This window comes from Macaca nemestrina, chromosome 4 (assembly GCF_043159975.1).
Source record: "Macaca nemestrina isolate mMacNem1 chromosome 4, mMacNem.hap1, whole genome shotgun sequence".
Taxonomy (NCBI): Eukaryota; Metazoa; Chordata; class Mammalia; order Primates; family Cercopithecidae; genus Macaca; species Macaca nemestrina.
This window is the reverse complement of record NC_092128.1, coordinates 81610576-81626979: the sequence shown is the minus strand read 5'-3', so window position 1 is coordinate 81626979 and position 16404 is coordinate 81610576. Positions and strand designations below refer to the sequence as shown.

Here is a 16404-nt window from a genome sequence, read left to right as displayed (position 1 = left end):
AACTTATTGGGAACTGGAGTAAAGGTCACCCATATTATGCCCCAGCGAAGAACTCGGCTATATTTTGTCCATGCTCTTGGGATCTATGGAAGTTTGAACTTAAGAGTGATAACACAGGTTTCTGGTAGAAGAAATTTCTAAGCAGTGAAGCAGTTAAGATGTGGCCTGGCTGCTTATAACAGCCTATGATTAGATACAGGAGCAAGAAAATGACTTAAAGTTGGAACTAATGTGGCCGGGCACGGTGGCTCATGCCTGTAATCCCAGCACTCTGGGAGGCTAAGGCGGGCAGATCACAAGGTCAGGAGATCGCGATCATCCTGGTTAACACGATGAAACCCCGCCTCTGCTAAAAATACAAAAAAATTAGCCGGGTGTGGTGGCGGGTGCCTGTAGTCCCAGCTACTCAGGAGGCTGAGGAAGGAGAATGGCGTGAACCCAGGAGGTGGAACTTGCAGTGAGCTGAGATCGTGCCACCACACTCCAGCCTGGGCGACAGAGTGAGACTCTGTTTCAAAAAAAAAAAAAGAAGGAAAGAGGAAAGGCATTTTCAGGAGAGGAATTCAAAGTGGTGGAGCAACCACTTGCTAAAGTGATTAGCATGACTAAAAAAGAGACAAATGATAATAGCCAAGACATGGGGGAAAGGCATTGAATGCATTTTGGAGATCTTCCAGACAGTGCAGCCCATCACAGGCCCAGAGGTCTAAGAGAAAATAACGGGTTCAGAGGCCCTGCCTGGGGCCCTGCTTCCTTGCTCAGCCTCAGTACACTGCTCCCAGAATTCTGGCTTCTCCAGCTCCAGCTGCCACACAAACGGCCCCGGGTACAGCTCACATCACCAGGTACAGTTCGGGCCACCAATCTGGGCCTTGGTGTTTTCCACATGCTGTTAAGCCTCCAGGTGCACAGAATGTGAGAGTGAAAAAGGCTTGGCAGCCTCCACATAGGTTTCAGAGGATATATGAGAAAAGCTTGGTGTCCAGGCAGAAGCCTGTCACAGAGACAGAGCCTTCACAGAAAGCCTCTACTAGTGCAGTGCGGAAGGGAAACGTGGAGGTGGAACCCTCACACAGAATCCCCACCAGGGAACTACCTGGTGGAGCTGTGGGAAGGGCGCTGTTGCCTTCTAGACCTTAGAATAGTAGAGCCACCTGCAGCTTGCACCCTGAGCCCGGAAAAGCCACTGGCATTTAACTCCAACCCATGAGAGCAGTTAAGGGGGCTGAACCCTGGAAAGCCACAGCAGCAGAGCTGCCCAAAGCACTGGGAGCCCACCCATTGTACTAGTGTGCCCAGGATGCAGTATACGGTATCAAAGGACATTGTTTTGAAGCTTTTAAGATTTAATGTCTGCCTGGATGGGTTTTGGAAATATGTGGGGCCTACTGCCTCTTTCTTTTGGTTAATTTCTCATTTTTGACATGGGAATGTTTACCCAATGTCTGTACCACCATTGTATCTTGGAAGTAAATAACTTGTTTTTGATTTTACAGGCTCATAGATGGAAGGAATTTGCCTTCAGTTCCCAGTGAGACACTAGATTTTGGACTTTTGAATCAATGCTGGAGTGAGTAAAGACTTTGGAGGACTATTAAAAAGGACAATTGTATTTTGCAATGTGGAGGACATAAAATTGGGGGTTGGGGGGGCAGGAGTGAAAGTATATAGTTTAGATGTTTGTCCCCTTCAAATAACATGCTGAAATGTGATCTCCAATATTGGAGGTGGGCCTGGTGGGAGGTGTTTGTGCCATAGGGGCCGATCCCTCATGAATGCCTGGCACTGAACCCATGGGAATAAGCAAATTCTTGCTGTTAGTTCACATGAAAGATGGTTATTTAAAGGAGCCTGACATCTCCTCTTTTCTCTGTTGTTCACTCTATGTGATACACCAGCTCACCCTTTGCCTTCCACCATGACTGTAAGTTTCCTGAGACCTCACCAGAAGGAGATGTCAGTGCCATGCTGCCTGAACAGCCTGCAGAACTATGAACCAAATAAACTGACTTTCTTTATGAATTAGCTAGCCTCAGTTATTTCTTTATAGCAATGTAAACAGACTGACACACCCAATAAGCACTATATATATCAGAGTTGCTGTTGTTTGCATATACATAGCCTTTATCATTTTTTGTCCACTATGACAAGCCCTTTACTTGTACAGTATTATTTAATCATCCAGACAATCTATGGAGTAGGTACTATTTTTTATTGCTATTTTATAGATAAGGAAGGTAAAACACAGGCAAGATAAAAGCAGAGTTCACAAATAACGAAAGAAGGTTTAAAACCATGATATAGTTTGGATACGTGTCCCACTCAAATCTCATGTTGAATTATAATCCCCAGTGTTGGAGATGGGACTTGATGGGAGGCGACTGGATCACGGGGGTAGATTTCTCATGAAAGGTTTATACCATCCTCTTGGTGCTGTTCTCATGATGGTGAGTTCTCAAAAGATCTGGCTGTTTAAAAGTATCCAGGATCTCTCACACCTCCCTCTTTGCCCCTGGCCCCTGCCACAGAAGATGCCTTTTCCCCCTTTGCCTTCTGCCATGATTGGAAGTTTCCTGAGGCCTCTCCAGAAGCAGAAACCGCTATGCTTCCCTTATAGCCTGCAGAGCCGCAAGTCGATTAAATATCTTTTCTTAGTAAATTACCAGTCTTGGGTATTTCTCTACAGCTATGCAAGAGTGGACTAATACAACTCAGCAGAATGGTTATAAATCCTCATACTTAATCATTCATTTTATAGTACTGCCTCTCAAAATAGTAGACACTTTAAAATTTAATAGAATCTAGGCTCTTAATATAACTTTAGCAGAATCACTTTTTTAATATTCAAAATTAAAAGTACTGAGTTTTAATTTTGAAGAATGAATAAAATGGTATAATTTTTTTCATATGAGAGTCACTTTAACATTTCTTTAATTAGAAGTTCTCTTATTGCATTAAATTAGTTGTGGCAAGAAAATCTAATTTATACATAATCAGAAACATGTCTCTGGGCTATGAGAAACCAGTGACAAAAGAACATCTGCAGTGGTTGCCTGTCGCTGGAAATGGGGGCTATGACTGACTATAAACAGGCATAGTAATTTTTGAAGTGATGGAAATACTCTAAAAACTGGACTGTAGTGATCGTTGAACAATGACAAATGTACTAAAAATCATTAAGCTCTATACTTATAATGGGTAAAATTAATGGGATGAAAATTAGATCTCACTAGAACTGTTTCAAAAAAAGGAAATATCTGCTATTTATCAAAGGAAGTGGGTGTTTTAAACTGACTATTTTCTACTCCTCTAGGTAATGAGGAAAATGCAACTGGAAAACTGGCTTCCATTCTAACATATTTAAGCAAGAAAAATAATCATAGTCTACATAATCACAGAGTAGTTTGGAAGAAGATGCTACTGAGTATGTTACACAGGAGCTTATGACCAAATGTAAACAAACAGGTAACATGGACTTGGGAATATGGAATATATAATCTTTGAATATCAGAGCTAGTGTACTAGGCTTCAGAGAGGTTACAGCCTAAGATATTCTCCTAAAATAAGAAAAGTGAGATTGAAAGAGATTAAGTGACTTGCTTAAAATTACAAAGCTGCCAAGAGATCTTAAACTAGTTGAGATCTCCTCTCAGTGAAGTAAACAACTACCACAAAAATAAAGATTATCAGTTAATCAAAAACCACTATTTGTCACCTATTATTTTTGCTTCAAGAAGCATATACTATTTTTAAGTTTGTACTCAGTAATTTTAAAAGTTTTTAAATTTTCAAAAATAAAACAATCAGGAACTATTTAAAGAAATGTCCCTGCCCAAAAAGAAATTATAAACTATTTTAACTGCATAGAGTTGCAAAAATATACAGATATGGCAGTGCATCAGTAAATTAAGAAACATTTATTCTGAATTAACTGCCTGAGTCATACTGCATTAGACTATCAGGGTCATTAGAAATAAATGGAAGCCCCAGATGCTATACTCACGTCATGGACAAAGTAAATTAATTGGCAGACAATAATGACACAACTTACAAAGAAAATGGATCACAGCATGACATGGGATTTTATGAGGGTTCCAAGGACAATTAATATAGGCCCATATAAGTCAGGAAGAATACATTAAAGAAGTAAATGTTGACATAGGCTTTGAAGGAAGAAGAAAATATGCCCAAATACATTACAGAAAGCAGGAAAGTCTAATGCAAATAGTTACAGTGAACACTGAAGAGGCCAGCATGACCAAAGAAAATAACATGGTGCTGACACATAAACAAGAAGCAACTGGCAAATGAGATGAAATCAATACATTCCTTGAAAAACACGGCTTAGCTGAGTACAGTGGTTCATGCCTGTAATCCCGCCACTTTGGGAGGCTGAGGATGGAGGATTGCTTGAGTTCACAAGTTCTACACCAGCTTGGGCAACATAGTCAGACCCCATTTCTACAAAAGATTAAAAAATTAGCTGGGCATGGCGGCGTGCACTTGTAGTCCCAGCTACTAAGGAGGCTGAGGTGGGAAGATCACCAGAGCCTAAGAGTTCAGGCTGCAGTGAGCTGTGATCATGCCACTGCATGCCAGCCTAGGCAGCTGAGCAAGACCCTGTCTCAAACAAAAAGAAAAACACAGCTTACCAAAAATGACACAAGATGAAAGGAAATATTTGTTCTAAAAATTGAATTTATTATCAAAAATTTTTCCACAATGAAAACTCTAAGTTCAGATGGTATCACTGGAGAATTCTATCAAAATGTAATGAATAAACAGTATCTTAAATGCTTTAAAAAACGAAGAAGAGGGAAACACTTTCCAACTCCACTCAGAAGGCCAGTATTATCTAATAAACAAAATGTGATACTTCTACCAGAAAAAATAAATTAATAAATAAAAGAACAGCTGGGCATGGTGGTGTGGTGGTAATACCAAGCCATGGTGGTAATTCCAGCTACTCAGGAGGATCGCTTGAGCCCAGGAGTTTGAGACCAAGCCTGGGCAACAAAGTGAAACCAATCAATAAAAAAGAGGAAAGAAAAGAAAGGAAGGAAGGAAGGCGGGAAGGGAAAGGGGAGGGGAAGGGAAGGGAGGACAGGGGAGGGAAAGGAAGGGAGGGAGGAAGGGAGGAATGGAGGGAGGGAGGGAATACATTCATAGAGAATGTATAACCCTTATCAAAATATTAACAAAATTTTAAAAATACATAAAAGAGGCAATACACCATGACCAGAAAGGTTTATCCCAGATTTGCAAGGTTGATTTTGAAGGCTCCCTGGGAGAAAGGGGATGGAGGAGCCCAGCAAACACGGTTCAAATAACTGTGCCTTATCGACACCCTTACTGAGGAGACTTAAAGACACTTCTCCGTGTGGACTCAGTACTTTTCTACTTCCTACCCCTTCCCATCTCCCTTCCAGAAGCCCCTGGGTCCATAAAACAGCAGGAACTTTTGTTTGGGAATCCTTTAGCAGTGAGACTAAATTTCTCCTCTACAAGCGTATGTGTGGTGTGGGGTGCTGGTTGGGGGGCGGGGTGTTAATATCTGCACTTTACTTCCTCTTGCCCGCTGCTGTTCAGTGGGAAACAATGTAATACTCAGGAGCCAGCAATCTTTCCTGACTGGCTTCTTTCTGATACTTTAAAAATAAGAAAATAAAGTTTTGTTATTTTGAACTTTGCTTCTTTTCCTAATTGACCACCTGGCAGCTCTAAACTCTAACAGAAAACTTTAAAGATATCCTATATAATAGCATCAAAAACATTACATTCTTAAAAACGCATGTAATAAAAGATATGCAAGATTCCTAAACTCAAAACTACAACATCAGTGAGAAACAATAAAGACTATCTAAGTATCTGAATAAATGGAGATATACCATGATCATAAATACAAAGACGCAACATGGTTAAAATGTTAATGTCTCCCTGCCCCAGCCCCCTCCCCCTGCCACCAAATCCCATGTATTCAACACAAAGCCTATCATAATCCCTGTAGGCTTTTGTTCTTGTGGTTCTTTTTAAAAACAACTGTGGTAAAATATACATAGCATTGACCATCTTAACCATTTTTAAGTGTACAGCTCTGTGGCATTCACATTCACACTGTTGTGCAAACATTCCCACCATCCATCTCCAGAACTTTTTCATCTTTCCCAGCTGAAACTCTGTACCCCCTAAACACTAACTGCCCATTCCTCCTTCCCCCTGGAAACCACCATTTTTACTTTGTCTCTATAAATTTTACTACTCTAGGAACCTCATACAAGTGGAATCATTCAGTATTTGTCCCCTTCTGTAACTGGTTTATTTTTCTTGCATAATGTTCTCAAGGTTCTTCTATGTTGCAGTATCTATCAGAATTTTTTTTTTTTTTTTTTTTTTTGAGATGGAGTCTCGCTCTGTCGCCCACGCTGGAGTGCAGTGGCGCAATCTCAGCTCACTGCAAGCTCCGCCTCCCCGATTCAAGCCATTCTGCCTCAGCCTCCCGAATAGCTGGGACTACTGGCGCCCGCCACCACGCCTGGCTAATTTTTTGTATTTTTTAGTGCAGATGGGGTTTCACCATGTTAGCCAGGATGGTCTCCATCTCCTGACCTTGTGATCCACCTGCCTCAGCCTCCCAAAGCGCTGGGATTACAGGCATGAGCCACCACGCCCGGCCCAGAATTTCATTCCTTTTTAAGGCTGGATAATATTCTACTGTATGTATGCTATGGTTTGGATACCTGTCACCTCCAAACCTAATGCTGAAATGTTATCCCAATTTAGGGGGGTACTAATGGGAGGTGTTTATGTCATGAAGATGACTCCTTCATGAAGAGATTAATGACCTCCTCAGGGGTGTGTTTTAACTCTCTTAGTTCCTTTGATAGTTGGATATTAAAAAGAGCCTGGCATCTCCCACTCTCTTGATTCCTCTTTTGTCATGTGATCCCTGAACATACCAGTTCTCCTTTACCTTTCACCATGAGTGAAAGCAGCTTGAGGTCCTCACCAGATGCAGATGCCCAATCTTGAGCTTCCCAACAATAAGAATTGTGAGCCAAATAAACATTTCCTACTTTATCAATTATCCAGCCTCAGGTATTTCTTCTTAGCAACATAAAATGAACTAAGACAACATACATATATACAGTACACTTTGTTTATCCTTTAATCCATCAGTGGAACTTGAGTTGCTTCCACCTTTTGGCTATTGTGAATAATGTTGCTATGAAAACAGGTGTTCAATTACCTGTTTGAGTCTCTGCTTTGGGTGTACAGCTACAGCAGTATTAACAGATCAAATGGTAATTCTGTCTTTAATTTTTTGAGGAATTAAAATACTGTTTTCCATAGTAGCTGCACAATTTTATATTCCCAAGAGTAATGTATAAGAACTCCAATTTCTCCACATCCTTGCCAACACCTGTTATTTTCTGTGTGTGTGTGTGTGTTTAAATGATAACTAGCACAATGGGTGCGAGGTGGTATCTCACTGTGGTTTCAATTTACTTTTCCTGAATGATTCGTGATGTTGAGCATCTTTTCATATGTTTGTTGGCTATTATGTATCTTCTTTGGAGAAATATTTTCAAGTTCTATGCCCATTTTTAACGGGGTTGTTTCTTATTGCTGAGTTGCCGAAGTTCTTTATATATTCTCAATCCCTTAACAGAAACATGACTTGCAAATATTTCCCCCCAATCTATGGGTTAACCTTTTTACCATCTGGTGATGGTGTCCTTTCATCCACAAAAGTTTTTAACTTTGATTTTAGTCCAACTTACCTAATTTTTGTTGCTGTTATTACCTATGCTTTTGGTGTTATGTCCAGGCTTTCCTTTTTAAAATGAAAATTTTAGAAAAATTTAGAAAAGCTGTTTCTAACACTTATATGAAAATGCAAAGGATCTAGAAAAATGAAACAGCTTACTACACAGCCTGAGTAATCAATAGTTGGTCTTGGCACAGGAATAAATACGTAACTTGATGGAATATAATAGAAAGTTCAGAAATAAACCCACATTGAAAATGCCAACTGGCATTTAAAAGTGGCACCAAAGTAATTTAATGTGGAAAGGCAAGTTTTTTCAACAAATGATTCTGGAAATCCACATGGGGAAGATAATAAACAAACCTTCCTTAACTCTACCTGAAACCATATACAGAAATTAATTTCAGATAGCTGACATATAATATAAAAGCCAAAAGTATAAAGCTTCTAGAAGACAACAAAAAGTTTTTAAGCAAAGAATTATTAGATAGGAAATAAAAACAATAACCATAAAACAAAATATTGCTATGCTGAACATCTGCAAAATTAGCAACTTCTGCTCCTTAAATAATACCATTAAAGAAAATGAATAGGCAAGCCACAAATAAAAAGAGTATGTATGCAAAATACATATTTGAAAAAGAAATTACATCCCAATTATATTAGTAATTCCTACCATTCAATACTAAACAACTCAATTTCTTAAAAAATAAGCAAAAGAATTAGTTCACAAAAGAAGACATATTACCTACCAGTGAGCAAATAAAAATGTGCTCAATAAGCTAAGTGTGGTGGCTCACACCCATAATCTCATCACTTTGGAAGGCCAAAATGGGAGGACTCTTTGAGCCCAGGAGTTCAAGACTAGCATGGGCAACACGGCGAATGTCTGTCTCTACAAAAAAAAAAAAAAAAAAAAAAAAAAAAAAACTAGCTGGGTTTGGTGGCGTGCACCTGTAGTCCCAGCTACCTGGGAGGCTGAGGTGGGAAGATCGCTTGAGCCTGGTTGAGGCTGCAGTTTGTCATGTTGTGCCACTGCACTCCATCCTGTGCAACAGAGGGTCTCAAAAAAAAAAAAAAAAAGAAAAGAAAATATGCTCAATATCATTACTTAACAGAGTAATGAGAACTAAAACAACAGTGGGATACCTCTACACATTCATTATAATGGCTAAAATCAAATAAAGGAGAAAAATGCCATTTGTATAAATGTGTATAAAACTCTAGAAGAGACAAAACTTATCTATGGTTAAAAAAAAAAAAAATAGAAGAGTCGTGGTCTTTGTCTGACCTTTCTGGAGCAATGAAAATGTTCTGTATCTTGATAGAAACGGGGGTTACACAATTGTATGCTTTTGTCAAAATTCACCAATTTATTCACATAATACATATGCATTTCATTGTATGTAACTTTTACCACCCCCCAACCCATACACACAGGCCAAACAACTATTAAACTTGGTTAGATTTACCTTTTACAGTGGTTTTGGTTGGCAATTCTGAAACTACTTTCTGCATATTTTAAGTTTGATTTTAAGCTGAGGCCTAAAAGTTAGCAAACAACTGGATGAAACAATTTATAAATACTATTTTAAGAAACAGTGTTTCTGTTTCTATTTGTTTCATCATTTCATCATTACAAAATGTTCAACTTTAGGGAAGTTTATTGTTTATCTAGTTTACATAGTCTAGATTTAAGATCTGTAAAATAAGGCATTTATAATGAGGTTTCTACATAGTTAACAGTCATTTTTTCAGCCTTTTTTGTTGTTGTTGTTGCCTACATGTAAATTACTAAGACTGTGGTCCATTAAAATGTATATTCAGAAAAATATATATCAGCAAAGATGATGTATAATAAAATTTAAATAGTGGTAACATTTGCTCTTTTTGTCTATTTAACTTTGATTTAAAAAGGAAAGAAAAATATCTTTGTTAATCACTGCTCAGGCAGATTTCTTTATACATTCTAGCACTATTCATATATTAAATATTGACAATCTTTAAAGAGCTCTACTTCTATTATTAAGCTGATTCAACTAAAAAGTGTAGCTTTTTAAAAGCTCGTATCATTGAATAAAAAGGTTTTCAAAAACAATAATAAAGTAAAATTTTCAAAACTAAAGGATACCCCAATAAAAGTATCCTTTTTGATTTAAACAAATATTTAAAAAATAACTGTTCATGGGACAGGCACAGTGGTTCATGCCTGTAATCCCAGAACTTTGGGAGACCAAGGTAGGCAGATCACCTGAGATCAGGAGTTCGAGACCAGCCTGACCAATATGGTGAAACCCCATCTCTACTAAAAATACAAAAATTAGCTGGTGTGGTGGCGTGAACCTGTAATCCTAGCTACTTGGGAGGGTGAGACAGAAGAATCACTTGAACCCGAGAGGCAGAGGCTGCAGTGAGCCAATATCACACCATTGCACTCCAGCCTGGGTGACAAGAGTGAAACCCCATCTCAAAAAAACAACAACAAAAAGAAAAAACTGTTCACTGAACAAAATAGATATTTGTATTTTCTCAGAAAAGGAAAGTAATTATGTTAAACACTACAGAATGTAGCAGAAATAGATGTTACTAATTTTATTGAGTTTTAATTTTACTTAACTATTAGATGACACTATTATTTGGCAATCATATCAGAATTTCCCTGAAAAGCAACTGCTTCGGTAACAGTTATTTTAAAAATAAACGTAAAAATCAAAAGGACAGTTAAAAAGCTACGAAAATGAACTTTTAAAAAGGTCATAATTATATTCCTTTGTTTAAAATTTTCACATTCCCAATGCTTCATCAATTTGGACTTAGAATGCCAGGCTTTTCTTCCCTTTTCATGTAAATCCTGTTAAAAGAGTTAAGTGGCAAATTCTTTAGGCTAAGAATTTTAGAAAGCCCGTACGTCTTCAGAGACATCTTGCTATACTACTTTAGCTCTGCACTTTATATTAAATCTAACATGAAAATTTAAAAGATTGAATATTTTGCCAAAGATTCCTTAATGTGGCTAATGACTGTGGAGGTGCTTTTTGTTTAGTGACTTGGGGCAAAGATAGAGCTACACAAAGATTAGCAGAACAATAATTATGCTTTTAAGATACTTTGAAGGAGAAAAGCTAACTTAAACAACCTATTTCAGAAATAACAGTAGTCAAATTGGAAGAAAAAGGTATTATCACACAGGTTGTCAGGGTAACATGAATGAACATACTTTGCCAAACTTAATTGAAAGAAATCCTAGAAATCGAAGCTCTGGAAACAATCATTTAAAAAAAAAAAAAAAAAAAAAAAACTTATCCAGGAAATTGTTGGCAGAGTTAAAGAAGAGAAACAGAAGTTTATCTTAAAATGTCCTTATGCAGGAAATATGTTTTTAATGCATTTAAAATTTATTAGAAGACACGAATCATTTAAAGAATCTATATTTGTTTCTCAGTTTTAGTTTTTAAGTATTATAAATAACATACATTTGCATCATCACTTGAAAATCATTCTATTCCTACATGAAAATGTATGTTTTATCACCATTAAGAGTGATTACTATATGATAAACTACACAAGAAACACTAATTTGGCAAGTCTATAATCAAATTAAAATAACTAAATTTGTTTTAAGAAATTCACCAGGCTTGGCATGGTGGCTCATGACCGTACTTTGAGACGCTGAGGTAAGGGGATTACCTGGGGTTAGGAGTTCAAGACCAGCCTGGCCAACATGGTGAAACACTGTCTTTTTTTTGTCTTTTTTTTGTATTTTTGTATTAAAAATACAAAAAAATTAGCCAGGTGTAGTGGCGCACGCCTGTAATCCCAGCTACTCGGGAGGCTAAGGCAGGAGAATCGCTTGAACTTGGGAGGTGGAGGTTGCAGACAGCAAAGATTGCACCATTGCACTCCAGCCTGGGTGACAAAGCAAGGCTCTGTCTGCCGAAAGAAAGAAAAGAAAGGAAAGAAAGAAAGAGAGAAAGAGAGAAAGAAAGAGAGACAGAGAGAAAGAGAGAAAGAGAGAAGAAAAAGAAAGAAAGAAAGAAAGAAAGAAAGAAAGAAAGAAAGAAAGAAAGAAAGAAAGAAAGAAAGAAAGAGAAAGAAAGAGAGAAGAAAGAAAGAAAGAAAGAAAGAAAGAAAGAAAGAAAGAAAGAAAGAAAGAAAGAAAGAAAAGAAAAGAAAAGAAAGAAAGAAAGATTGATCAAATGCAATCCTAACTAATCTTAAGAGGGACAAGACTGGTTTCACTTTGTTAAATTTAAAATAATCCATTTTTAGTGACCTAACGTTTTATGAAAAATAGTAACTAAACTTATAAGCAGTTTTAGCTTTACTCTCAGTCTAATCAAATCTCACAGGGAAAAACCCCTTCAATTATGACCCAGGAAGTCTATAAGCCTCCATACTAGTTAGAACAGAAAAGTTAATTAAAAATTAAAAATCAAGTCTCATCTACTCGGGAGGCTGAAAGGTGAGAGGATTGCTTGAGCTCAGGAGGCAGAGGCTATACTGTGTCAAAAAAGTGCCACTGCACTCTAGCCTGGGTGACAACAAAAACTAAAAAAAAAAAAAAAAAAAAAAAAAAAAAAAAAAAAAAAAAAAGTTATAATTAGAATAATGAGAGACTACTATTTGAAATCAAAATATAATATATATGAATTCTTGCTGGTGTTCCTAATAACTTACGATACAAACAAATTTAGTTGGGGAGGATGCACTGACAAGCCAGATTTTTAAATGTAAAATAAATAAAAGTGCTAACAACAATGTGTAGAGACCAAATTGACACCCTAACCTTGTAATCAAAATGGTTCAATACCTATATAATTTGCCATATACTCAAATAAAGGGGAGAATCTGGCAAGCATTAATAGTGTAGAATTAGCTATAAAAGTGAAATAGCTTAATAGATCATTTCCTACCCTCAATGCTTCTGAAAAATGGCCACAATACAAAATAAAATTAAAGATGCTATTTAAGACGGCTCACGGATTCCAGGGTTCTTAGCTTTAGGAAACCTTTCTTCTCTCTCTCCTATCTCTGATTAAGTAATAAAATGTGCCACATTGAGTTTATATAGTTAAGATAAAATTTGAGGTTTAGAAGTTTGGTGTTATTTCTAATTTTATAGTTTGATAAAAGACTGAAAGAGAAGACAGGCCCACTTCCCTTTCACATATGTTCAAGGAAAGGAATCACTTCATTTCTACTTTTCATAGATTCATCAATTATTCTCAAATCTATTTCCTTACTAAATACAGGGGAGGAAAAACTATCAACTATCCACTACATTTTTGTGACAAAAAATCAATTGTCCTTTATTAAGCCCATTAAATATCTTCATCAAACATTATATTTTGTGACTCAATTTGCTCTAGAATTAAATTATAATAGTGACAGTTTTTATTAATTCAGCAAAAGAATACTCAGTCATTACTTATGCAGAGTTCATTTATCAAGCATTTTCTGAGTACTAAATGTGCCATGAACTGTGGAAACAAAAACAAATAAGGTATCACTAAGTAGTTCCATAACTACTTCCAACAAAGAATGACCTATCACAGACAAAGCCTATCACAGACAAAGCCTTTAAGACCTCACAATTCCATGATATAGTTTTTCAATTTGACCTTTAGCATTTAGATTGCATTAAATAACATAAAGAAATACATATTTTGATAAAAACTCCTCAGATAATTTCTAATTAAATTTTAAAAGTAGATGGCAAAAAACTTGCACTTAAAAAAATAAAATTCCCTAAGATGCTGTAAAACTTCAATCTAATCATTTTAGAAAACATGTAATGACAAATTTCTTTTTGTCTCCTAGACTCTAGACAAAATTATATACAAAAACAGGACATGTACATTTTCTGACATAACAAGTATTTATTATAACTGGAAACATATTTACCAATTGTGACCTTTATTTCAATGCACACATACATGTATTCCTTGTGTTACTAAATACTACTACTGTTCTAATATTTTATATGGAAAGAACCTTACTATCACTCAGCAATTATTCATAAGGTACCTAATGAAGCACAGTATGATTGTGACCATTTACAACAGGGGGGAAACGAAGGCACAGAAATGCTAAATTACTCGCCAAAGTCCCAAGATAAACAGGCAAAGCAGAAAATAACAGTTGAAACCTACTAATTACAGTTTACTGACAAATTGCATGCAATTATTCAATGATATAAAAAATTATACATGTAAATTCACAAGTAAACATATACAAATAACTAAAAAAGCAAGGACAATTAGAAAGAATTTTCTACATAGCCTGAATTACATAGAGAAGTGTGGTTTAAAAAATCAAAACTGCTGAAGAGCAGGTGCTAGTGAGATATAAACATTAGTTTAAAAGAACTTGAGAAAGTAAACACAGTATATTAAATAAAAAACTAATTGTGACCCATGAAGTTTAATTTTAAAAGAGAACCTAACAGACATACACATAACTCTGAGTAAGCGCTGAAATATATCTTTAGAGAAAAGAAATCCTTATTTAAAATATCTTATTTGAAAGTTAAAAAAATGGCATGTATAGACAGTATTTAAGATGCAATATAATAAAAAAGTGTAGACTTTTGGGGGGTGATTTTCAAACAATAACAGTGCCAGTTCCAAAATATGAGATGCCAGGGAAAATGGCAGATATTAGCTTATGAGATTACTTTTATTAAACATATGGAATTTTATATAAAATAAAATTCTTCAACCCAAGAAGAATAGTGCGTAAACAGTGTACTTTTTTTTAAAGATCACATTATAACCAAAAATATTTTATGGCATTGCTGTATATCCAGCTTATCTTGTCCTAAGAAATATTAAAATACAGTATCAATAAAACATTTAATTTCCTCTACATTACCTCTTTAAAACTTTGCAGACAATTTACGATATTATCTTCTTAATAAGGCAAAACCAAGGAAGGGGACTTTGTATATCCATTATTTCAGAGTAAGAAAAATATCTTTACCTTCCAGAAGACTTTCACAAAATTCCAGACATTGGTATATTGTAATAATGCAATTAGAAATAAAAATTTTACAACAGAAACTAAATAAATAAATAATATAGAGTAATACTATTCAAAAATCTTATCAAAATTAGAAGAAAGATGGCACTTTTTTTTATTAAACAACTAAAATACGACGGGTTGGAAATCTATCATAAACTGACTTTTAAAATAAAAATTGTATTTCTCAGTTTCCTAATTTCTAACATATGACAAAAGCAAAACAAAAAACCTGATAAAAACCTCTAAGTCCTACAGCAAAAAGGCCTGAATCAATCTCATATTTAAAAAAAAAATTAGTAAGACAGTAGAGACTCATACAGGTTCAAATAATTAATAGAAGGATCACCACCTCTGTAAGTTTTTAACTACTGTTTCAAATTAATCATAGTCTTCAACTCCATCCTCAACCCCAAGGGAATTTTCCTGAATTAAATTTTTGTTCATTATATAAAATATATTATATATATATTTTTCTCTATTTTTGTTGTTTCATTTACTCCATTATGTTATGCTTACGCTTGGGATTTCATTTTTGACATACTGCAAAAGTTATACTGTGGTCAGAATTATTCATGTGTATCTCCTGAACTTCGAACTACTTACTACTTTACCCTAAATTTTAATAAACTTAACCTTCAGGATAGCTCCCAAGACATTCTATATGGACTATCTCAAAAAAATTAGCCAATTATTATAAACTTTCTTAATTTTGTCGAAGAGCTTTCTCTTTTTCTACTGTAATTTTTACTTTATCTTTCTCATTGATAGTATAAAAAACTCATAAAATTAAGACTTCATGCCTTTCTTTGAGAAATTAAGACAAATCATATTTTTAATGACCAAAATAGATTAAATCATTTGGAAGTAAATATTTAAAAACATACAACAACACTAATATATTTGTTTTATAAATACGTTTATTCTTTTTGAAATGTTTAATTTCTGTGTCCTCATTTAATTTGACAGGGCTTTACCAGAAGACAATGTTTTTAAAGAAATCAGAATGGATTCCCTTACAAAGTCCCTATAAGAACTGTAAAAACCTTTGTAACACTGTTTTTTGAAAGTCTGATGCCTCTTTTAAATTAGCTCTCTTTTTGTCCACCCATTCACTCTGCCATCTCACCCAGAGCTTTGATCAATTTCTTCATTTCAGCTAAAATTAGCAGCCTCTGGACCATTGGGAAAAGCCAATGTGCAGCATCAGCTAAGATTTCTGATTAGCATCATGTCTGATTAAAAAAAAAAAAAGTACCAAAACGAAACAAAGAAACAAAGACAAAACAAAAAATAAAATCAACCTAGGCCATCTTTTCACCTTTCTTTATTTCGTAAGGGAGAAGCATTTAACACATTTGTTTTGATAAGCAATAAGAAAATGCTAATTAAGTTCTTGTCAATAAAAAGTCTGTCTTCTCACCATTGCTTCTAAATTTCAAACATTTAAAATATGCTAACAGAGTTTAGTAACTTTATTATTTTATGACATAAAACATAATCTTAGTACACAGTGTTTAGATCAATTACTTTTATAGCCTCTATATAGAGAGCATTGTCAACTTCTCTTGTCAAGAGAAAAATAATTCCCTGTGTTAAAAATGCAAATTATTACT

The 16404-nt window shown here is 35.5% G+C and overlaps 1 protein-coding gene across 9 annotated transcripts in view; it reads right to left on the bottom strand.

The window, feature by feature from the left end:
• Nucleotides 1–16404, bottom strand: part of LOC105475592 (PHD finger protein 14) — a 200515-nt gene that overhangs the window by 95982 nt on the left and 88129 nt on the right. The window contains exon 17 of one of the 9 annotated variants that reach the window (XM_011730981.3): nucleotides 14863–16023. The exons of the other annotated variants lie outside the window; for them this stretch is intronic. Coding sequence (XP_011729283.2) covers nucleotides 15999–16023 — 25 coding nt within the window. The 3' untranslated portion in view covers nucleotides 14863–15998. Of the gene's footprint in view, nucleotides 1–14862; nucleotides 16024–16404 lie in introns of those variants that run through there. 9 annotated transcript variants of the gene reach the window in all.